General features: G+C 36.4%; 1 protein-coding gene across 4 annotated transcripts in view; it reads left to right on the top strand.

Annotated features, from left to right (window-relative positions):
* Nucleotides 1-24,090, top strand: part of Cep120 (centrosomal protein 120) — a 66,854-nt gene that overhangs the window by 4,788 nt on the left and 37,976 nt on the right. For 3 of the 4 annotated variants that reach the window (XM_063232437.1, XM_003477223.5, XM_063232438.1), the window contains 7 exons: nucleotides 2,912-3,053; nucleotides 11,801-11,949; nucleotides 15,839-16,036; nucleotides 17,703-17,930; nucleotides 18,787-19,003; nucleotides 20,050-20,227; nucleotides 23,206-23,355. In XM_063232437.1, coding sequence (XP_063088507.1) covers nucleotides 2,912-3,053; nucleotides 11,801-11,949; nucleotides 15,839-16,036; nucleotides 17,703-17,930; nucleotides 18,787-19,003; nucleotides 20,050-20,227; nucleotides 23,206-23,355 — 1,262 coding nt within the window. The remainder of the gene's footprint in view (nucleotides 1-2,911; nucleotides 3,054-11,800; nucleotides 11,950-15,838; nucleotides 16,037-17,702; nucleotides 17,931-18,786; nucleotides 19,004-20,049; nucleotides 20,228-23,205; nucleotides 23,356-24,090) is intronic. The other variant, XM_063232439.1, reaches the window with a different exon arrangement.

The raw sequence follows: 24,090 nt of genomic DNA on the forward strand, positions 1-24,090 counted from the left end.
CTTTTTAGCCACTCCTTTGAACTGTCTTTCCCATAGAAACTTACCTTTGAGCCCAAGTGTGTACCAAAGTAGCTGTTGCTACTTGTAAGCTTAACTTTCCAACTCCTGAGCTTTTCTTCTACAGCTTGTCTTCCTGTGCTCCTTGTGTCAGTGAACATTCACTGTTCTCCTTGTAGTTATAAACGAGTTAGAGATACGAATTTCTTGACTCTTTCTCATTCCTTCCTTTGTGGTTGCCCATTGCAGTTTGTTTTTCCCTCTAATGTACTGTTTTTCGTGTTTACTGCTGCAACCTGATCTGGGCTCACTTGTTTCTTTCTTTGGCTAGCATAGCTTGGTTTTCCTCCTCTTCATCCTTGAAGATTCTATCAGAGGAAGGGGTACTGCTTATAAAATACTGTGTTTCAATTAAGTTTTCAATTTACATTGGCATCTGCTTTGGTGTCCTTCAGGTTGCTATAAGTACATAATCCTTATGTTTCTCATAATATTGTAATGACTATTATTGAGTGTTTTTTAATGTGCCAAGAAACTTTGTTGCAATAACTCATTTTAGTACTTTCATTTTAATATCAGAATATCCGTATAATACTGGTGTTATTTCTCTTGTACCATAGACAAAGAACCTGAGTCCTGGGAGGTCAAGTAACTTGCTCTAATTTAGAATAAGTGAACTTACTGAGATACACTTAGTATTACATTAAGTATTCCTTAATATTTAATATCTCCTTCCCCAAAAGAAAGTAACTGATTTTCTGTGTTAGTGCTTGTTTTTATTGAACATGTTTCTTAGGTCTTTTAAAATGTTCTCCAACCTTTTCATATGTGATTGACTTTAGAAAGCTTTCAGTTTTTCTTAGTGTCTTTGTTTGGTCACAGAATTTTTTCTTAAAAACAAAAAAAGTAAAAATTGAAAAAGTTGTCAGGCATGGTGGTTCATGTCTGTAATCCCAGGACTCTGCGAGACTGAAGCAGAAATATTGTAAGTTTGAGCCCAGCTTGTCCAGCTTAGTGAAATCCTGTCCCAAAATAAAAAGGAAAAAGAGTGTAGTTTAATGTGAAGGCCCTGGGTTCAATCCCCTGTTAAAAAAAAAAATTCTCCTCTTTATTTTAAATTCCTTTCATTTTTCCCCCCTCTCCATTCTTGATTTGCGTCTTGGTTTTCATAGAAACCTAATTTATCTGTAATATTTTTATTGCCAACTACAATAATATTTACCAATAAAATGACTCAAAATTGGAACTGTTCAAGCTAAGTTTCTGAATGCTTTATTTTACTTTTTTTTACAGTGGGAATTGAATTCAGGACCTTGGGCTTGCCAGGCAGGTGCTGGGCCACTGAGTTGTATCTCTGGCCTTTGAATGCTTTAAAACACAACTTGTTCTTTCCCCGACCCGGGGTTTTCATTGCCTCTCTGCTGTTAGCCCTGGCCTTGGAAGAGATTTTCCTTGTCTCAGACCCAAAGCTCTGAATGAGCCCCTGACCTTTCCCACCTCCTGCGTGTCTCCTGCAGTGCGCAGGAGTCTGGAAGGCCCTTCCGCAGCTGCCAAGTGTACCTGTGTGTGCTCCCGACATGCCTCTTCCCTCTCCAGGAAAGTGTGTCGTTATCTTTGTGATCAGAGTTCAGGAGAATGGTTCAGATTTACATTTATTCTCAGAAAACCAAAATACTGTTTTCCTTTTCTTTGTTTGCCAACAGATAAATTTAAAATTGGTTAGAAGAATACTTGAAGTTTAAAATACAATAGAAAAATTTAGATTTTTTTTCTGAATTGTATAACAGTAAAATATAAAGTCTGTAAGTTAAAAATCTATTTTTCAGGTTTATTTATTTGTTTACTTTTTTTTTTTTTTTTTGGTACTGGGGATCAAACTCATGACCATACGTTTGCCAGGCAGGCGCTTATGCCACTGAGCTAAATCCCCAACCTTTTCCTTTTCTATGACAGCATCTCACTATATAGTCCAGGCTGGCCTAAAACTAATGGTGATCCTCCTGCCTTAGCCTCCCAACTGCTGGGATTACAAGCAGATGCCATCATGCTGACTAGGTTTGTGTTTAAAATTAGAAAGTGCCTCTTATAAGAATACAACAGATTATATGATTCATTTTGAATTTTTAAAAAATTAGGTTGTAGAGTTTTTTTAGAAACACTCATATTTCCTATTTTACTTACCAAACATAACTTGAATATAAAACAGTAGTTTCTGGTGTGGATTAATGTAAGCATTCGGTGCTATGCTTCGTATAGCAGTGGTCAAAGTAAGAATGTTGTTTCCAAGTGTTGCCTGGTCCCCTGGTGACCAGTGATTCCTGTACATTTCCTGAGACTGTTTTCAGGTTCACCTGGGTGCTAGAATTTCTGAGGTTGTTCTAAGTGAATACTTGGGTAATTTAGGGTACTTTATTCAGTGAGAAGGCCTTTGTTTTAATATCAGTCAAGTGCGTAGTTCATAAGCTGAAATTCTCCTACTGGGCCTTTCACGTTTTTTAGCAGTAAGATTTTCTTTTCTTTGTTTGATGTGGACAGAACAAAACAGAAAGGTGCCAAAAAGAAAAGTTAAAAATTCTAAAACTTCATGACTTAAGAAAACAGAAAATTGATAGTTTAGAGACTTGAAATGAGATTGGAGATATACAGCTAACGGTAGAAAAAAGTATCTGTATTGTGTTTTCTTCCCCGTGAAATTTTCCCTCTGTAAGCAGAGGGAGGGAGCAAGAATCTTAAGTTTCTAAGTAGTTTCTACCAAGGGAAAAGCAGTTGCTGGCTTCCTAAGCAGGGTTAACGTCTTTTGTAGAAAATGTGGGTTAAAAAAAGACAAGAAAAGTGCTGAAAACCTACAGGAAATATATTTAGAATCTTGACCATTTGCGTACTATTAAGGTGCTGTGTTGTTGTTATTCTCTAGGCACCAAAGTGGTACCAGTTGCTGAGTAACAAATACACCAAATTCAAGTCTGAGATACAGATAAGCATCACTTTGGAAACAGATACAAAGGCACCAGTGGATAGTTTTAAAGCAAAAGGAGCCCCGCCTCGAGATGGAAGAGGTTTGTGCATCATCTCTAAAGGCGGTTTCTGAGGAGTTAACCATGGATGAGGACTTCGGGAAGGGGAGGAGACTGATGCAGGAGTGTAAACAGATTTTACAGTAATGCCGTGGACAGGTATTGTGACGCTGTTACACAGGCAGCACCTGTTGCTCTGCTCATAGCTCTTGTTTACAAATCTTAGAAGTAGGAAAATCCCCTCGTTAGATATATAATAGAACAAAGAACGTTTTCTATTTTTAAAAATTGGTGCTTAAGTAAATTTACTTTTAGTGTGATTATAGGAATGCCTTCAAAAAGATGTGCTGTTCTTTTTTTTTTTTTTTTTTACAGTTTAGTGAAAGCTTCCTATTTGTTACATTCTCTTCTGCTTTTCTTTTGCGTGCATTTTGGAAAGTTCAGAGACTTCCCTCTGCCTCCTGTCCCCACGGCGCCATCCACTGTCAGATCTCAGTAGAGTTGATGTAGTTGATGAACTTGCATCGATACGTCCATTGCTTACATTACAGTTCACTCTTGTACATTCCGTGGATTTTGCTAATGTGTAGTATCTTCCTGCCTCTGTAGTGTCACACAGAATAATTTCACTGCCTCCTTTGCGCTTTGCTGCCCAAGCATCTGACAGTAGGTAGAGTTTGCACTCCAGCATCGATGTGTTAGAATCTTGGTCCTCAAGGTTGTGTACTGGTGATATGAGGAGGTGAGTCTTTTGGGCAGTGATTGGGTCAGGGGGCCTCTGCCTTCGTGAATGGGCAAATCTGTTTATCCATTTGTGAATTAGTGGGCTGTCAAGAAAGGCAGTTGATTTCACGAGAGGGTTTGTGATCAAAGCCAGTGGGCGGTCATGATTGCCCTTCTAAAGTGGTACCTGACCAAGTGGTATCCACTTGGTGGAGTGCCCATCATTAGGAAAGGTCTTGCCAAATAAGCCCCCTCAACCTTTAACTCTGGCCACTGTGAGTAAAGGAGATTTATTTTCTTCATAAATTACCTTGTCTCGAGTATTCAGTTACAGTGATGGAAAATGAATGAAGTCGACTACTGCTCTTTTTTCTGTCAGCATAGTCTGCCACTTCTAGAATGACATCCAGTTGGACTTCCCAGTGAGGAGTGAGTAGCCTTTTCAGGTGTTTCTCATTCGATGCACTCAGGGTTCCTCCACGTTTGTACATGCAATAGCTCATTCCTTTTTAGTGCTGAAAAGTATTTCATTGTCTGGAGTTACCTCAATTTGTTTACCCTTTCAGCTACTGAAGAAAATCTTGATTGCTTGTAATTTTTGACATTATGAATAAAGCTGCTATGAACATCTGTGCGCAAGTTTCTGTGTGCACCTAAGTTTTCAGTTAGAGTGAAACCAAGGAGTGTGGTTGCCAGATTTTGTGGTAAGAATATGTTTAGTTTTGTGAGATGTCTCCAAATTGTCTTACACCTTGACTACACCATTCCTATTGCCATTGGCAGTAGATGAGAGTTCCTGTTGCTCAGTGCTTAGTGTGCACAGCATCACCACATTTGATGTCAGTGTGTTGAGTTTGGCCATTCTGATAAGTGTGTGGTGGTATTCATTGTTCTAATTTTGGTATTCTTCACTGTCATGTCACGTTGAGCATACTTTCATGTTTATCTGCCAAATCCTCTTTGATGAAGTGTGTGGGTCTTTGGCTCATTTTTTAAATTGAACTTGTTTTCTTATTGCTGTGTGTTCTTTGTAAGGTGGGAAAACAATCTTTTATCAAGTGTTACTTTTCAGATTATGTTTTTCCAGTTTGTAGCTTGTTTGTCTCATGACTTTGGCTTTTACAGAACTTTCAAATTTTATTGAAGTTTAAATTTATCTTTTTATCAGTTATATCCTTCGTGATTTTGCTTTTGTTGGTGTGTTCTCTTATAGTATCTTCCAGGAACTTTTTGGTTTTTTTATTTAACATTTAGATCTATGATCTATTTTGAGTTAATTTTTGGAAGGTTGTGGAATGTGTCTAGATTCTTTTCTTTCTCTTTTGTATATGGACACCAAATTGTTATAGCAACATTTGTTGGAAACACTGTTTTTCTCCATTGATTGCTTTGGCTTTGTGAAACATCATCTGACTGTATTTGAATCTGTTCTTTAGTTGTAAGTTGGACCATTCTGGCTTGTTTGCCTTAACATACAAACTTTTGAATCATTTTTGTAGTATCTGCAAACATAATTTTCTAAAATTTGGTTAGGATTATGTTAAGTCTGTAGGTCAGTTTGGAAGGACTGGCATCTTGGTGACATTGAATCTTCCTATTCATGAGTATGCACTGTCTCCACTTTTAAAATCTATTTCTTTTGTTAGAGTTTTGCTCTATTAGAATTTTACTGAAATTCCTCACATCTTGTATATATTTTGTTAGCTTTATAGCTCAGTTTTACATTTGAGATGGTTGGTAGTGTCAATTGTAATGTTTTTATTTAAAATTCTGTTTATCATGGTGTATTGGAAAGTTCTGCTGACTTTTACATGTTAACTTTGTATCCTATCACCTTGCTGTGATCATTATTAACTACAAGACTTATATTCTGCAAGTCTTTTCACGTAGGTTTTCTAATAAATAATCACGTCCCCTGTTGAAAAAGATAATAGAGCCAGGGATTTAGCTCAGAGGCATAAGCGCCTGCCTTGCAAGCATGTGCGGTCATGAGTTCAATCCCCAGTACCAAAAAAAAAAAGATAACAGAATATTTCTTCCAACTCTGTGTACCTTTTCTTGTCTTATTGCATTAGGACTTCAAGTATGATTTTGAAAAGGAGTAATAAAAAGGGACATCTCATATCTGATCTTAGTAGACACAATGTTTTGATTTTCTGTCCATTAAGTATAATATTATCTGTAAGGTTTCTTTAGGTATTTTTTATGAAGTTGAGAAAGTTTTTCTCTAATTCTAGTTTAATGAGAGGTGGTTTTTTTGTTTCTTTTAATTATCACAAATGAGTGTTGAATTTTATCAAATGTGTTTTCTGCATGTACTGATATAACCATCTGATTTTTCTTCTTTAAACTGTTGATAATATCATTACATTAACTGATTTTTGCATGTTAAATGTTGGACAAGTCTTGCCATACCTAGCATAGATTCCAGTTGGTCAGAGTATATAGTTTAAATTCTTTTTGTGCATTGTTGGATTTGGTGTGCTAATATTTTGTCAAAGACTTTTTTTGCATATATGCTTATGAGATATTGGCATGTATTTTCTCCTGCTATTTTTTCTTTTTTGTAATGTCTGATCTTGGTATTCAGATGATGCTGATGATAAATAAATTAGGAAATAGTTTCTATCTCCTGAAAGAGATTAGAGAATTAATATAATTTCTCCTTGAATTTTTAATAAAATTCACCAGCAAACACCTAGATCTATTTTCTATTTTGGAAGATTATTAATTATTATTTAAATTTCTCTTATACCCCTTCTCAGATAGTTGTTTCTTCTTATGTGAATTTTGGTCCTTTTCATCTAGGTTATTAAGTTTGTGGGTATAGGCTTGTTCACAGTACTGTTTTATTTTTCCTTTCATGTCCATAGGATTCATAATGGCATCCTCTTTTTCATTTCTGATATTAGTAATATGTGTTCTCTCACTTTTTTTCTTGTTAGAGGCTAATTGACTATCTTTTCAGAGAAATGACTGCTGATTTTGTTGATTTTCTTTTTCCTCCAATTGATTTCCTGTCTTCAGGTTCATTGATCTGCTCTAAATTTTATTATTTTCTCCCATATTCTTTGGAATTCATTTGTCTTTGTTTTTTTTTTTTAATATTTCTAAGTGGAGGCTTAGACAATTGAATTTAGATTTTATTTAACGTATGCATTCAAAGCAGTAAAGTTATCTCCAAGTATTGTTTTCATTGCATCACACAAATGCTGCTAAGTCATATTCAAATTTGAGGTTTGGTTTGGTGACAGATTCTACCTACATTACTAAGTTACACGTGTTGGGCTTGAATTTGTGATTTCCTGACAGCCTCTCGGAGTGCGCCACTACCTTTACCTAATTTAAGATACTCTAAAGATTTCTCTGACTCATGTTAAATGAGTATGTTGCTTAGTCTCCAATTATTTTGAGATTTTTCACCTCTCTTTTTGTTACTGATTTTGAGTTTAATTCCGCTCTGGTCTAAGCAGGTAGTTTGTGATTTCTGTTCAGCTATTTTAAGGTATGTTTTATTGTCCAGAATATGGTCTGTCTTGGTGAATGTTCCATGTGAACCTGAGAACAATGTGTGTTGTAGTCAGAGTTTACAAGGAAAACAAGACAATACAGGACTCTTAATTTATAGTATTATTTATAATGTTACCTCAGGAGTCAAATACAAGAAGTATAGAATATCTGTCCTTAAAGACCTAGAGAACACAGTTGAGGCCTGGAGCCTACATCGATGTCCTGCATGAGTGCAGCTGAAGACCTGGAGCCCGTGACAATGCGCCCCACGAGTCCCTCTGGAAGCCTACATGACTCACGCAAGTCTGTTTTACGGATACGTGATGGGAAGGCCCACAGGTCAGAAGTGGAAGTAGAAAGTCCTCACCAGGGAGTTGAAGGATCTGTGCCAGGAGGCTGCAGGTTCTCTCTGGAGCCAAGAAGCAGTGCTCAAAATAAGGACGAGGGCTTCCCCAAAAAGTACCACAGCCGTCCTCAGTTACAACGAGGTTGTGAGCTCCTCTGATGAGAACAGCTGAGTCTATATTAGGAAGCCAGAGTGATAAGCTTCTCCTGGAGATTGAACAGCATATGATCTTCCCTTCCAGAGCCAGGAAGCGATGCTTAAAGTAAGGACCAGAGCTCCCGCAAAGTGAACCACAGCCATTCTCAGCAGTAAGGTCCCGAGCACCTCCAGTGATAACCACTGAGTTCATGTCAGGAAAGCCAGCACGACAAACTCCTCTAGGTGAACCAACAGCTCCAAACAACAATACTTAGTTGGGAGAACCCACAGTGCTCCTGTTTCTCTCCACTTCTCCTTACTATGCTAGCAGCAGTCCTGAGGTAGACCATCTACACCACACTGATTACGTTCACCTGGTGTTTAAGTTGACTATCAGTTTTCAGTCCATTACAGTCCATTACAGTGTGTTCGCTGCTGTTGGTGGATGAAGTAGTCTGTCCAGGTAATTGATGGTAGTGTCAAGTTCAGCTGTGTCCTTACTGATGCTATACCTTCTGGATCTTTCCACCAGGGAGGGTTGGAAGATTCAAGCTGATGTTTGTGGACTTGAGTGCTTTTCTTCACACTTTTTACCGGTTTTTGCCTCATGTATTCTGATGCTGTATTGCTGGTATATATATGTTAAAGATTGTTATGTCATCTTGGAGAATTGACCTTTTTATCATAGTGCCCTTTTTTCTCCCTGAGGACTCTCCCTAGTCTGAAGTATCTTCTATCTGAAATTAATGTAGGTTTTCTACTCTTGCGTCCTTTTTGTGCTGCATAGTATATCTTTCTCCATCCCTTTACTTTTAATGTGTATTTGTCTTTATGTTTAAATGAGTTTCCTACAGACAACATATAATTAGGCATTATTTTGGATCTCCTTTGACAATATCTGTTTCTAGATGGTACATGCAGACCATGGATGTTTAAAGAGATTATTGATATAGTTGGGATTAAGATTGATCATATTTGTTGTGTGATTTATTTATTGCCTTTGTTCTCATTTTGTTTTCACTCTTTGTCTGCCTGTTTTGGTTTTAATTTTTTATAATTTCATGTTCTTTTATTAGCATATTAGACCTATACTTTTTTATTACTTTTTAAAATTGTTGCCCTTAAATTTATAACTAATTCAAGTCTACTTTCAAATATTATATGCCACCTCATGAATAATTCAAGTACCTTTTAATAACAAAATATATGAATCCTCTCCTGTCCTTTGTATCACTGAAGTCAGAGTTTATAGACACATGCACATGCGCACACATGCAAACACCTGCACACGATGAGTAATTATTGCTGTTATTATTTTGAATAACCCATTCAACCAGTGAAGAATTTAAAACCCAGGTTCAGTAGTACTGACCTATAACCCTTGGAGAGAGAGAGAGGCAGGAGGACCACTAATTTGAGCCAGTTAAGCAGTTTTCAAAACAAAAAGGACCAGCAGTATAGCTAAATGTGAAGGCTCTGGGTTCAATCCCAAGTATCAGCAAAAACAAGTAAGTGGTAAGTTTTTATTCTACCTTCACTTATCCTTTGGTGCTTATCTTTTCTATATTTAGATCCATGGTGCTGATGCATATTATTTTCCTTGTCTCTGAAGTTTTTTTCAACATTTCTTGCAAAGGTTGTCTCTTAGCAACAGAGCCTCTCAGTTTGTGTTTGAGAAGATCTCTATTTTTCTACCTGTCTCAGTAATATCCTTTACAGGGTAAGGGCTTAATTTAGGATTGGGTGTTGCATTTAATTATCATGTAATAGACTCTTAATCATTCATGACCTTGCATTATCTTGCAGCTGTTGAATTGTTATTTCCTGATTCCTTGTTATTTTTAAAAGATCTTTCCCGTTCACTCGCTGCAATCTTGTCTTCGAGGTCTGAAATTCTATCTTCACTTTCGTTGAGGCGATTTTTGACAACTTTCAATGGAATTTTTGATTTCCTATATATCTCTTTAAATCTGCTTCATGTATTCTGTTTGCTTCTTATATTGTTAATCCAGGAATTCTTTTTGTTTTGTTCCTCTAATTTTTAAACTGTGTCTTCTTTAGATGTGTTCAGCATCTCTGTCATTACTTTTATCATTTCTTCTTTTACCTGGGAGATTATTTCTAGTTTAAATTCCTTAAAGCTTCCCAGAGTTGCTTCTTTATTTCAGTTGCTATTATTTCAGGTATTTCAGGTGTATGGCATATATTTTGTTCTATGTACATAGCTCCTAAGCTTTCTTGGGATGGGCTGGAGGTTTGAGTTTGCATTTTGGTCTTTCGTCTTGTCATTTTCCTATATTTCCCTGTTTCAAGTGTTGTTCCAAGGCTTCCCTGAGCCTGTTGGAAATCGTCTTCTATGCCCTCAGCTCCTGGGACTCTGGCCACCCAGTTCCCCGGATTGAGAGAGGGTCACTGGGGATGGCCCAGGCAGGCTGAAAACTATGGAGCCAGAGCCGGTTGAGTGTGGCAGGAAGCTGGGAGGTTCCTTGACCACTGAGAGCAATGATGTTAAACTCTCGGGGCTTGGGATGGTGTGCAGACACTCACCTCTGGCCGCCCAGTTCCCTAGATTGAGAGAGGGTCACTGGGGGTGGCTGCTCGAGTGTGGCAGGAAGCTGTGAGGTTCCTTGACTACTGGGAGCGATGATCTTAAACTATCACTCGTGACCTTAGAACTGTGTAATTTCTAGAAGGCCTCTTGATTTAGATTTGTCTGAGCTGAGATTTAGGCTGTAAGTGTTGGCGAGAATGTCCAGAGGTAATACCGTATTTTTATTAATCCTATCAGGTAGCATAAGTTTGATTTGCCCATTACAGATGATCCTTGCTTTAATTACATGATTGATGTGGTATCAGTGTTCTCAGCTGTAAAGTTGCCCTTTTTTTTTTTCTAATTAACAGCACTTTATTGTTAAATCACAGAAACTTTAATACAAAACAAATCACTAAGTCCATTTAATAGCAAGTGGCTGGTTTTGCAGCCTCCCAGAATGGAGGACAGACCTCAGGGGTCAAAGGTTGCTCTTTTTCTCCTTTGTAATTAATTTTTTTGTGGAACAAAATTGTAAAATTAAGAAAAATATTTCATTCCTCAAAGGCTTCCAATTTATTCATTAATTTTATAACAGTATGAAGTCATTGTTTTATTTCATACTCTATAATCTTTAAATAGCGATTTGCATTTTTCCCAGGTTTGGACAGCCATTTCAAGAGAACTTCTGTTTCCTTTTCACTATCTTGTTTTCTGGCATGAGAAGATACTCTGGACCCATCTTTCCCAGTCTCAGTCTTGGATTTAGCTATCCATCCATCCCTCCATCTGTCGCTCGTCCATCCATCCATCCATCCACTTGTATATATACATACTGTGTTAGCTAGTTGCTACTCTAACAGCATACTGAGTAGTTTAAACTGAGTAGTTTATACAGAGGAGAAATTTATTTCTTACAGTCCTTATGGAGGAGGCTGGAAAGTCTAGGATCAGGCCTTCCATTTTGTGAGGTGGAAGGCCAAGGGGAAAGAGAGCTCACTCCGTTGAGCTCTTTCTCATCCAGTTCATAAGGTGCCCTCCTGACCTCATCATTATTAGAAGCCTCCCCTGTTAATGCCATCACACTGGCCACATATTTCAGTTGGAGGGGACTTACTTAAATATAACACATGTACACCTTTCCATATGTACTTATTTTCCACATGATTTGAAACAGCATGAATTCACACGGACACTTTCCGTTCCGTTCCTGCACAAGATTTATTGCTAGTTTTCTCTCTTGTATATTTATAATCCTCCCTGACAATGAGGAACCTCTTATAGTTATTTTAATTTCTAGGCTCTGTTGTCCTTATCATATAATGGCTTTTCTATATGGTTTGTTAAGTTGAAATTTAATAAATATTCTCTTTCTTACATACAGATAGAATGTTTAAGAAAGTTTCTTTGGAGAGTAAGAAATTAAAAGAAATCTAACTATATCCACAGATATTGCCAAGCAAATTTAAAAATACAGTGAGTTTTTAAAATCTTACAGTAATGTATGCAAACTATATTTTGCTTTTGTTTTTCTATATAAAGTACCTGCCAGCCTGCCTGGAGTTGACCCAAAGGACATTGTAGCGGTGCTGAACGAGGAAGGCGGCTATCATCAGATTGGACCAGCAGAGTATTGTACTGACTCCTTCATTATGTCAGTGACCATAGCGTTTGCCACCCAGTTGGAGCAGGTGAGATAATTCCCTGAGATAATTTTTATTGGATTAGTCACTTTCTGAGAGGCACAAAATTCCAACATAAACTGCATTCACAAGACAAATTATAATCAGTGACTATTTTTATTTGAATGTCAAGATTTCTCAGATAAAGTTTTTCTCAGGAAGCGTTTACTAAATCATGTTAGTCATGCTCACTATCAAAAGGGGTCTCACACACACACACACACATATATGTATGTGTAGATATCATACATGCTAATATACATATATAAATATATATTTAACATTAATATAATAAATAGAACATATATATCACCTTTCTTTAGATGCTTACTTTTTATTCCTCATTAATAGGTGTACTTTTGTCTTTCTCCATCAATTTCTTTATATTCTTCTCCATAAATTTCTACTTATGAATTGCCTCAGCTTAATATGCCACCCTAAAAGTTGTCAGAAAATTGTCTTCGTTAGCTACATCAGAACACTCATTCCCAAAGTGAAGTGGCGGAGCGTCCTGTATTCTTACGTTAACATATTTGTGCACCAATTTGTGCTGTACTATTGTTTTCGTTTTGTTTTGTTTTGGTGCCAGGATTGAACTCATGGCCTCGAGCTTACCAGGCAGGCGCTTATGCTGCTGAGCTAAATCCCCAGCCCTGTGCACTAATTTGAACTGCCATTTTATTCCTTGCCTCCAGGATGAAGCATAATACTCGGTACTTATTGCTCACTATGTGCTGTGTGCTGAATAAAGATCTTGTGTTATTTTGCATATCACATGTAATTCTACCACAACCTTAGAAGATTATTATTTTGATTTTAGTGATGAGGTAGCCCAATCTTAGGCAGATTTTATAGCTAAGTTGCCCAAGTATTTCTGACTATGTAGTTACTTTTCCTGCTCTTTCTGTTCCCTTCTTAGGCTCTTCTTTCTCTTATATGAGTTAGAGTAAGACAGATTTAAGTTCGAATCTCCTTCTCAATATTTACTAGCTCCTTTAACTTAAGCAAGTTACTTGCCTTTCTGAGGCTTGATTTTTTTAGTGTAGTCACGATAGTGCTATGGTACCATCTTTGCAAATACACATGAGGAGTATTATAATAGTGAAGTATTCTCATGTCATTTCTGTTAAGCTACATTTTGATGGTAAAAGCTTATTGTGCATAACTGACCTATCAAGTCCACAACTAAAATTAATACAGTGATACAGTTCATAGTAACACTAGCTGACTTACTTGGACAAATTACTCTTCCAGTTTAATTACTACACAGAGACAGAGAGAGAAGTGTCTGACCCAGCAATTCCAGTTATGATTATGTACCCCAAAATACTGAAAACAGGTGTCAAGAAAAATATCGCCAAGTGAATGTTTGTAATACCACTGTTTGTGGTAGAAACTACTCAAATGTCCATCGGCAGAGAATAGAAGAATATAATGTGATATATCTGTACTATGAAGAGTTACTCACTTCTGAAAGGAATGAACTGCAGATGCGTGCCACACATAGATGAGTATTGAAAACATGCTGAGTGAAAAAGTCAGACATAAAGACCACATACTGTATGATTCACTTTACAAATATAAAATATTCAGAATAGACAAAAAACTAGAGATTAAAAGCAGACTTGTGTCCGGCAGCTGAGAACGGGAAAATGGAACTGCAGCTGCTCACGTTATAGCTTACTGGTTACATTGTCTTGGTTCAGAGTGAACCATTTAGTTTCACTATCCACTTAGGTTCTTTGTTCTCAACCTAGTCAAAGACAATCCACCAACACACCTTTTATATGCCAATCACTGATTTAGATCAGAGGGATACACTGAAGCAAGAAGACTGGGTGGTGATTGTGTTCCTTCTGTTGTTACATATTGAAATTAAGGGACTAAAAGAAACTCTGCAGTCTCTGTAAACTCCAGGATAATAAAGAGGTGTTTGTTGTTCATTTGTTCATTTGTTTTTGGGACAAGATCTCACTGTGTAGCCCAGGCTGGCCTTTTGGTCCTTCTGCTCAGGCCTGCTGAGTGCTAAGGTTATACTCATGAGCCACCATGCCCAGCAATGAAAGACTTTAAAAAGAATATCTTGCCAAAGTGAGAATTATTAAAAATTAAAGATACATAAAATATAGAAATGCTTTGTGATTATCAAAGACATTTTAAAAAATGAAAGTCTCTTCTAATTTCACTCTGAAATTAGCAAACTAAAGGCAAGTATATTCCTTGATATTTTCTCATTTCACTTTACAACTCTGTGATTGGTATTATCATAGTATGAAACAAACATTTTCTTTTAACATTTCTTACAACCCTAAATGACTTAGAGGATAGAGCAATGAAGTTATCATTGATAGAATTGGGATTAGAGGCTGAAGTCTTAGCTCCAGAATTTATAGCTTTTTAAGTGTATTTATACACATGAACATATGTGTATATGTTGTATACACATACATGTTGGGTATATATATCTATATGATTAAAACTACTGAATTCAACAGTGTAGGATTAAAACAGTAATTTACGTTTCTGAACATTATGTGTCTGATATTGTGCTGTTATAACCTAAGTAACTGCGTTTATTTTCATAAGTTCTACTGTAACTTTTTTTTAACCTACATTGTCTCTTAGGTGACTTTTATGTCAGTGTATCAGTATTTAGCAACCATACTGAATGATAGCTAACTATATTTAAGCCATTTCTTGTTGATGGGCATATTAAATATTTATGGTTTATTGTTAATAGTCTAGTAAACATTTAGGGTCTGTTAGATATTTTCTATTTTATAGGGCAAGAATCCCATTGTTCAGTCATATCTAACCACAAACTGGCAACTCTGAGAAATAATTTTAGTACAAAAGCCATTTTTTTGCAGCTGTTAATAACAGACATTCAGGCTTTTTTGATTAAAGATGTAGACTAAGGTGTTTATTTTTGTTAGGTTTTTTGGCTCAGTTGAGACAGATACACAGAGACCTTTATTGTGGGCACTGGAGGATTGCAGAAGAGTGCAAGATTCCCTCTGACCAGAACAAAGAAGTGGTTGGGCTTTTATTCGGTCTGTTGGGGGAGGCAGGCAAGGTGACGCTAGCTGCTGTTTGGAGGAGCATTGGGCAGGTGAGAGAGGAAACAGGAAGTTTATTTGGCCCTGAGGGGAGAGGAAAGAAAAAGTTGATGTGCTGTTGCTTTTGGCTTCTTCCCATTTTGGGCCATCACCATGATGACTTAGCATGATGACTTAGTTTAAAACATTTGACCCTTCTAATATAGAATGTTCACTTACTCATTCTGGATTATATAGGTGAAATGAAAGCTTCGAAACAATGTAAACCTGTTTAAGGTTTTTTAGTCTGTGCTTTTTAAAGATAATTCCTTTAAAAAATGCTGAATTAGTAACTTAATAGTAATTTGGCAGAGATCTGCACAGTTTGAATGGTTAATTCTTTTGTTTCTTTGTGACAGGATGTCACTATGTAGCTCAGGCTGACGTTGAACTCATGATTATTCTCCTTCCTCAGCCTCTGGACTGCTGGGATTACAGAAATGTGCCACCACACCTGGATGAGTGGCTAATTTTAAGACAATATATTCCCACCTGCTTGAACTACTGGTGGTAAATGCATGATTGTCCCATCAGTTAGCTTGTACTACTGGTGGTACAAACAGATCTAATCACTTTTATCAGTTTTTTTACTAGTAAAATTAATAAAAACCCACCTAATGGCACAGTCATGCATGCACATCACTAGTGGTTCAAGCAGCCTGGCAATGAGACATATGAATTGCAGCCTTGTTGTGAATTTGTTTAAAAAAAGTTTTTTTTAGGAAATATTTTTTGGAGTGGGGGACACAAATATTTGGTGGTAAAAAAAATAATACTTTTTTTTTCCTTTAAATGTTTAGTTAATTCCATGTACCATGAAGCTCCCAGAAAGACAGCCTGAATTTTTCTTTTACTATTCTTTATTGGGAAATGATGTTACAAATGAACCCTTCAATGATTTAATTAACCCAAACTTTGAGCCAGAGAGAGCATCTGTTCGCATACGTAGCAGTATAGAAATCCTTCGCGTGTACCTGGCTCTTCAGCCTAAACTACAGGTAAGTAGTATAGCAAATTGTTTTCTATTAAAGATTTTTTTAACTGTTCATTCAGTACTAAATAAAAGTTAATCTGTCTTATTTCAATAATGGAGATCTTCCTTCTGCCCTTACTTTTTTAGGTGTTATCTAAGTCATTGGAATTATTGTCATTTCACAGTGTTAGGACAAAGGAAGCACATCCGTTACCAGTCCTTTACAGTGCAAGGTGGTGTTTGGAGACTGCGGCTGTGGCCACAGGCAGAGTTCTCTTTTTATTGGTAGAGATGTTAAGTGTAGGAGCCCAGATCACATACTTGGGATTTCAGGATTTTCTTTATTGCTATTAAAATCAGAGATAAGGATGAATTTCTGGTTTTGTTTTTGTTTTTGTTTTTTTGGTACCAGGGATCAAACTCATGACCTCGCACTGGCCAGGCAGGCACTTATGCCAACTGAGCTAAATCCCCAGCTCCAAGGACAAATTTCTAAAACTTGTCTTTGAGTTACAGTTTCTTTTGTAACTCTTTAAATTGGGTTCTATTTAAAAGTAAACATTAGTGAAAACTATGTTTATGTTAATTACTTTTGATTGAACTTAAGTAGTGAAATAAGAATAGGGTCAGCTATTTATTCAAAAAAATCTTTATTAGACTGGGCAGTACTATTTTTTCAGCAGAATGTGAATAAATGTTAGTACTAAATTTTAGAAATGCTTCTGCTATAAACTAAATACCATATAAATTAATAAAATGAAGTAAAATTTGTTTGATTTTGTTTCGTTTTTACCATGCTCAATTGTTACCAAAAGCATTAACTTTATTAGTTTTCTTCTGATAGATATTGAAGTCCATTGAAAATGCTGCGTCAGCCTATAGAATTATTATACCTAATAACATGGCATCTTAAGTTCAGCTCTCTGTTAAATCAATAACTATTGGTATTTGAGCCAAAAACTTTCACAATGTTGAGCTTGTTTCTCAAGCTCATTATTCACAATGTTTTTAAGGCTTCACTGTAGTAGGAGGAAGAATAGTTCCGTAACACACAGCTGGAACAGTGTTTTTGTTTATTTTTCAAAAGGTGGCAGTATTGAACTTCTGATTGTTATCATTGATTACTAGTACCTTTCATCTCAGAGATACTCTCTTACCCTTTACTGTGCATCCTTCCATTTGATATGTAAAAATGTGAAAAGCAAGAAGAATAAAAGAAGTACTAAATGTGTTTTTTAAGGGTGAATAAAATAAACTTATTTGAGATCTATAAATTTGAAATTAGATTAGCCCAGTGATTTTTATAAAACTGTATTTAAATTAATGTTAAAATGGAAATAGAAAAATATTTAAGATTTTTTAAAAATTCCCTTTTTTATACAATTAGCATATATAAAATAACATAGTATAATATTGAAATAACGATAGCTCTTCAAAAAGACCAAAAATAAAACAATGATAGCCTAAATACACATTACTGAATAGAATGCAAAGGGAATGGAAGTTACTGCTGATTTACTAGTATGTTTTGTTTTGTCACTGGTTTTAATAATCATGTGTGAGGATTACTTTGAGCAAGTGGGTGAGCTGACCTGCAGGGATTCTGCTATGAATCATTTTGTAACCTTTTGTTAACTTTACACTATTTAGAGAAGAGATAAAGCCCGATTTGCTTTTCTCTTTCAAATTAGATCCATCTGTGCTGTGGAGACCAGTCACTTGGAAGTACGGAAATACCTTTAAATGGCCTACTCAAAAGGGGCAGTACAGAAATCAACCAGCACCCCGTCACAGTTGAGGGTGCCTTTATCCTTGACCCTCCAAACCAAGCCAAACAGAAGCTTGCACCTATTCCTCTAGAGCTCGCCCCAACTGTGGGAGTGTCTGTGGCTCTGCAGAGAGAAGGTGTCGACTGCCAGGCAAGTAGTGACCCTTCTTTGTTCCTACAGCTTCTCTAGTGTCACTTGTGATTAACAAACATTGAGCCTCCGAAGAGTTACCTGGCATCAGAGTATTTTTATTATTCTTAATTAATGGTCTGCATTAGGACACTGCCATTCTAAATGAACCTTTTGAAAGAATACAGTGGTTTCCACTTCATTTATTTTTCTTAGGCGGGATATTGCTATATAGTTCAGGCTGGCCTTGAATTCACTGTCCATTCCAGATTGGCCTCAAACTCATGGCAGTCCTCCTGCCTCAGCCTCCCAAGTGCTGGCCTGATCGGTGTGTTCCGGACTCAGTAACTTCTACTTTATAACGAATGACCTCTTAACCCTTCAGCGGGGTTTCAATAGAGATGGGTGTCTATTTAAACATCTGTGTTTTTTGATATTTTTGCAGAATCAACTTTAACATTTTGTTCTTTCAAAGAAGTGATGTGTAGGTCGCCTGTGGACTAGAGAGTGAAGAACTGAGACGAGAATTTAGGAAGTGTGTGTGTGTATGTATAGTTAGAAGGGAGTGAACAGAGAAAACGTTCCCCTTTGCGATACACAGCATCTTACTGTACTGCTTTGCCGCCTGACTGTTACAAACGTTCCTTCTTACACATTAGGATGCATTTTGGTACTCAGCTCCGGGTGTTATGTATTTCTTTCCCATTGTCTTCCTTTTTCTAGTCCTGTATGCTCTAAGGCACTTTGCAGATTATGAAAAATAGACTAGAAATATCCAAACTGGGAAAGGAAGCTTATTTTTTTTAAACCTAACTTTTTATGAAGTTATGAAGAAAAGTATTGTGCAAATTATACTTCATTTAAACATTGTTTTTAGTCTTTAATTGACTTAAAGACCCAGAATGGACATGAGCCAGAACTTTCAAAGAAGAGTGTTTTAACTCCCGTGAAGGACAAGACGCTTCCTGGTTGCAGATCACCGGCTGTGTCTCCTGCTGCACCTCACAACCAGACATCTCCCACCAAAGATGGTGCCACAGAGAGTGAGGTAGAAAGCTTGCAGTATGACAAGGATGCAAAAGCACATGGAAAGGGTAAGGTGTTCTTGTCACACCTCTTTGTGGTATTGGATCTTGTAGCCATCTAATTAGACAGTGTCTATGAGAACTGTCATGGATTTTAAGTAAAAGTTGGAATTTTTAAGAACCAGAACGGTCTGGTGACATTAAATATTTCAGTTGAAAGTAATTTTAGCCTATTTAACTTTGTAATAGTTTACTAAATTAAGAAGGGAAAGAATATAGTTGTTTTGAATAGATTTTTTTAAATTGTTAAACTCTTGAGTAAAGATCTCCTGTCATGTTAAAGGAAAGAGCTTTTCTCTTTTCTTTTTTTGGTACTAGGGATCAAACTTACGACTTCACACTTGCCAGGCAGGCGCTTGTACCACAGAGCCAAACCCTTGGCCCCTGAAGAAAGAGCTATTAATTGCCTCTTATGATAAGGTGGTAGTAATTCTGTTAGATCCTACAGACAGTCTTAAGAATGCTTGGATCTGGTTTTATAATATTTTTCCATCTATTTAATAAGGGTTCTAGGTAACAATTAGTAGTACCCTATAAGTAAGTAGTGGTAGATTAGAGTTAGAATTTTGGAAATAAGATATAGTTGTATTACCGAGTAGCTGTGTACTTGGGCCACTAAACATCCCTGGTCTTTAATAATGTGAGGCAAGATACCTGTGTCTTCAAATTTTAGCTTCTTGTTGAACTATTTAATATGTACTTAAAGAAATGACAACCACTGTGTATAAAATAGTGATGTAGTTATACCTATAGTAAACCTCAAATTCAACCCTTCAGATGTTCAGTTGTATGTGGCTATCCCTTAGAAAGGTCAGTCATACTGCTTCAGTTCTACTTGTTTTCATGTTTTTGCAGTATTTGTTGAGGGTAAGCTTGCTCTTTATATAATTCTGGAATAAGAGTTAAAGGCTAGATAATCTGGGCAAGTCATTTCTAAGATGCTTAGCCTCAGCTAAACGTTCATAAAATAAAACTTATATTCCTTGCATGCAGATAAATGAATGAGAACTTTAAATTGTTTGAACAACTTTTTAAAAGTGATGTGTCCATTTCAGGCGCCAGTTCCTCTGTACCAGCTCCCCTGGCCCTACCAGTTGCTCCATCCAGTGCTTCAGAAGCAGCCTCTGCACAGAAGATTGCTGTTCCCACAGCCTCCCATCATTTCTGCTTTGCAATAGACCTAAGGAGTATCCATGGCTTGGAACTTGGTTTTCCAGTCAACTGTATATTGAGGTGTGACTTTTATTTGAGGAAAAATGTCTTTGGTCTAGTTACAGAATTGCAGAGGGAAGTGCCACCAAAAATATAACTTTTGTTAAATCAGTAGGCTGAAGGGGTAAGGCTGTATCTTGATGACTTTGAATTGAACCACAGTGGCATTGATTAATGCCTTTGCTATTCTGGAGTAATAATTGTAGATATTTTAATAATTTATTGATGATTCTATTTAAAATGCAATGACTTCTGAACTTTAAAGGTTTTTATTGTTTTGTTTTTCTGGAAAGAGATCCTGTGGGTTACTATAATGGTAGGGCATGTTACCCAATTTTTCTATAAACCTTTATTATAACGAGAGGCTGTATTCCTGATATCTGAATTTTAAAGTTGTGAATATAAAAGCTATGTTTACTGAGCTGGAATGGAATGTGTCCAGTGTTTGTTATAAATAAATATGAGCCAGTTGCAGTGATACAATGGAAATCTTTGGAAACCTTGGCAGAATTGCAAGTTTGATTCCAGTCTTCCAAAAATTTATGTATACACACTCACACACACACACACAAACACACGTACACAACAGTTAAATGGTTTTACGCAATGGTCTGCTTTTAATGTTGTTTCATTTTCATAGACTTTAGTGACTGAGATATAAAATAAAATAATGCATTTGATGTATTTAGTTTTTCCTCCACTTAAATTTCTTTGAAGGAGTCATTAGCATTTAAAATCAAGTTATTGGTCTTCCTATGATTAAAATGAGAAAATATTTTTTTTAAACTAGGGTAGTATTTTTATTAGTGTCGCTGGCATAGTGTAATTCCTCCTAGGGAGAGTGGTACCCTTCCTTTTGTTACTGATTTATCAGGGAGAGGACATGTGTGCAGTGTGGGATTACCATGTGGAGTGGGTACATGCACATAACACATCTTCACTCTTTTTACCTCCCTGCTCTTCCCCTCTTTGCCTCTGTTCTCCATCTCTTGGTTCTGTGTCCTTTTACAAAAACTGTGTCTTCCCACTTATTATTTTTTATTTTCCTCTTTAATTTATTTATACTTTGGATTTCTCTTATTTGAGAAACCATATAGTATATAAGTGCGTGTGTCTGACTTATTTCACTTAGAATTATAGTCTCAAGGTATATCAATTTTTCTACAAATGACACAGATTTATTCTTGTTTAAGACTGAGCAATATCCATTGTGTATAAATCCCACATTTTCTTTATCCATTCATCTATCGATGGACATTAGACTGCTTCCAAGACTGAACTAGTATGAATTGTGGTGATGTAAGCATGGGTGTGGAGCACTGTAATACGATGTTTGTAACTCTTCTGGGAAGACATGTAAAAAGGGAGTGGCTGGGTTGAATGAAATTCGTAGTTTTAGTGTTTTGAGGAATCTCTATATTTAATTTCTACAGTGATTGTGCTTGCTTACATCCCCAAATTGTTTCTGTTTTAGTGTTTATGTCTTTGATCCATTTTTTATTTTATTTTAGTGCATAGCAAGAGATATGGGTATAAATTTGATCATCTGCACGTGGATAGCTCGTTTCCCCAGCACCGTTTGTTAAAGGGGTGTATGTTCCTCCTCCAGTGTGTGTTTTTGTCTCTTTATCAAAGATCAGATCATTGAACGTGCCTGGGATCGTATCCACTTTGTCTGTTTCTTTGATCCACGTCTGTTTTTGTGCCTGTATCTGGCTGTTCTTAATACTGTACTTCTTTAGTGTGACTTGAAATCTGGGATAGTGCTGCCTGAAGTGAGATCTTTGTTGTTTCGAAACGGCGCTCCTCTAGGTCTTACTAACTGCACATTGTTTCCTGCTGTTATCTGAGGCATACCTGCTTCTCATGTGGTAAGTCAGTGCTTGTTTCCATCTGCGTTTTCAGTGGTTTGCCTCTTTCTTGTTCTAAATCCTCTGTTTTTTGGTATGAATAATGGATAGCATTAGAGGGACCTAAAACTGAGAATGAACATGAACTCATAGAATCAAAGTTTTCTGTCTCAGCTTAAGTTCTATGGTTTACAGTTGAATGCTAACTTACTGCTAAAATGTTTCTCTTTGGAAATTGAAGGCTGAAAAAATATTTTCTCTTTCAGACGTACTTTTTCTGAAAAGGTTTGTTTTCTCTATTTGAGAAATAGAATTGTGGCTCTCTCTGATTTGTCTTTCCCCTTTATCTCTCTTCCACTATTTCTAGACAGTCTGATCTCAGTGTGCCTAGAGAAGATGTGGCTGTGAGCACAGAAACAGACAGAATGTAAAATCAGTTGCTCTGAGGGAAAAAGCATGAATAAGCCTACTTAGAAACACTAATATAAATTCTTGTTTACTTCTTGCCATTAGGACCATTTCTGTAATCAGTCAGCGCCTATACTATTTCATCAGTGCCTGGCATTAAAGGTCCATGAGCCACACACACAGCTCAACTTAGGAAGACAAATTCACAAATTAGTAACTATAGAAAAGACAATAGTTGTTCACTTGGCAAAGGAAAATAACATTCTAAACAGGAGAGATAGTTGCAGCCACTTAATACTCTACATGGAATTTGCTAGTTGCTGGATCTATCTGATCCATTTAAGGCACTTTAAAAACTATGCTAGCTGTTTATTTTGATTTTGGTAAATTTTAGATTGTGGTGCTCTGTGTTGATGTGAAACCGTGATTTGTAAACTGTATTATAGGGTTTGTGAGATTTTGGTGGTTTTTGAACAGATTAATCCTGTTATTATAATCCCTGGATTAGGTGGTGGGGAATGAAATTCTGGGGCATGAACTGTCTTTGAGAAGACTTGACTTTGGTAGATGTGTAGGAATTGGGTAAATGTGCAGAATTTTTTCTTTCTTTAGTAGCAGCAATTTTTATTAGTACTGTTTAAATTTTAGTTTTTCACATATATCATAAGATATAGGATAAAACCAGACTATAAGTCTCATCTGTAGACCGTATTGTAAGACTTTGTATTTCTTAAATCCTAGGTATTCATACCCGTTTTTTGGAAGTGCAGCTCCTATTATGACAAATCCTCCTGTAGAAATTCGAAAAAACATGGAAGTTTTTCTCCCCCAGTCTTATTGTGCATTTGATTTTGCAACTCTGCCTCATCAGCTGCAAGATACCTTCTTAAGGTTATGTATACACTGTGAATATTGTGGGGGGAGGTTGTTGTTTTTATTTGGTACCGAGGATCGAACTCACCAAGGCAGGTGCTTATGCTGCTGAGCAAAGTCTCCAGCTCTATATTTTCATTTCTTAACTTTTAAAATTGGTAGCTTATTGAAAGAAAGAATTTATGTAGTTTGCAACCCTCAGAAGTTTATGCATTTTAGAATTAAGAGACAAACATTGATAACGTCTGTGGTATCTGTGCTTTTAATACAAGTATATGTGGTTTATTATTAAAGACTTCTGGTTTCTATTACTCATTTGCTTGAATTTAAATATTTGAACTTTGCTAAAATCTGTAAGTAATGAGTGAGCTTGTGAAGAGGTCTTGCCTTTTCCTAATATAAGGAGATAAATAAGAATATTGAGCTTTGATGAATGATTTACTGACAGTGGTGGTAAGTTATTTAGTTTCTATTATTTACTTTTATAAACTGGAGATGTTAATCTGGCTATCTAAAATAGATTTTTGAATAAAAAATTAGATCCTCGAAATCCTTTACCTACTCATAGTATCACAATTTGTGGGAATAGTGCTATTGGTGGGAATACTGCTATTTAAAGAGTTTTCTATATTGCCTAGAAAGAGGTGTAGAAAATGTAATAGTGCTTCATGTTTGTCACCTGTGGAATTAAGCCTTTACCTAGTTGATTTTCCAGATAGCAAAAGTGTCTTCGAGTACATCAAGGGTAGTCAA

This window comes from Cavia porcellus, unplaced genomic scaffold (assembly GCF_034190915.1).
Source record: "Cavia porcellus strain 051 isolate PalLab524CR breed Dunkin Hartley unplaced genomic scaffold, mCavPor4.1 scaffold_21, whole genome shotgun sequence".
Taxonomy (NCBI): Eukaryota; Metazoa; Chordata; class Mammalia; order Rodentia; family Caviidae; genus Cavia; species Cavia porcellus.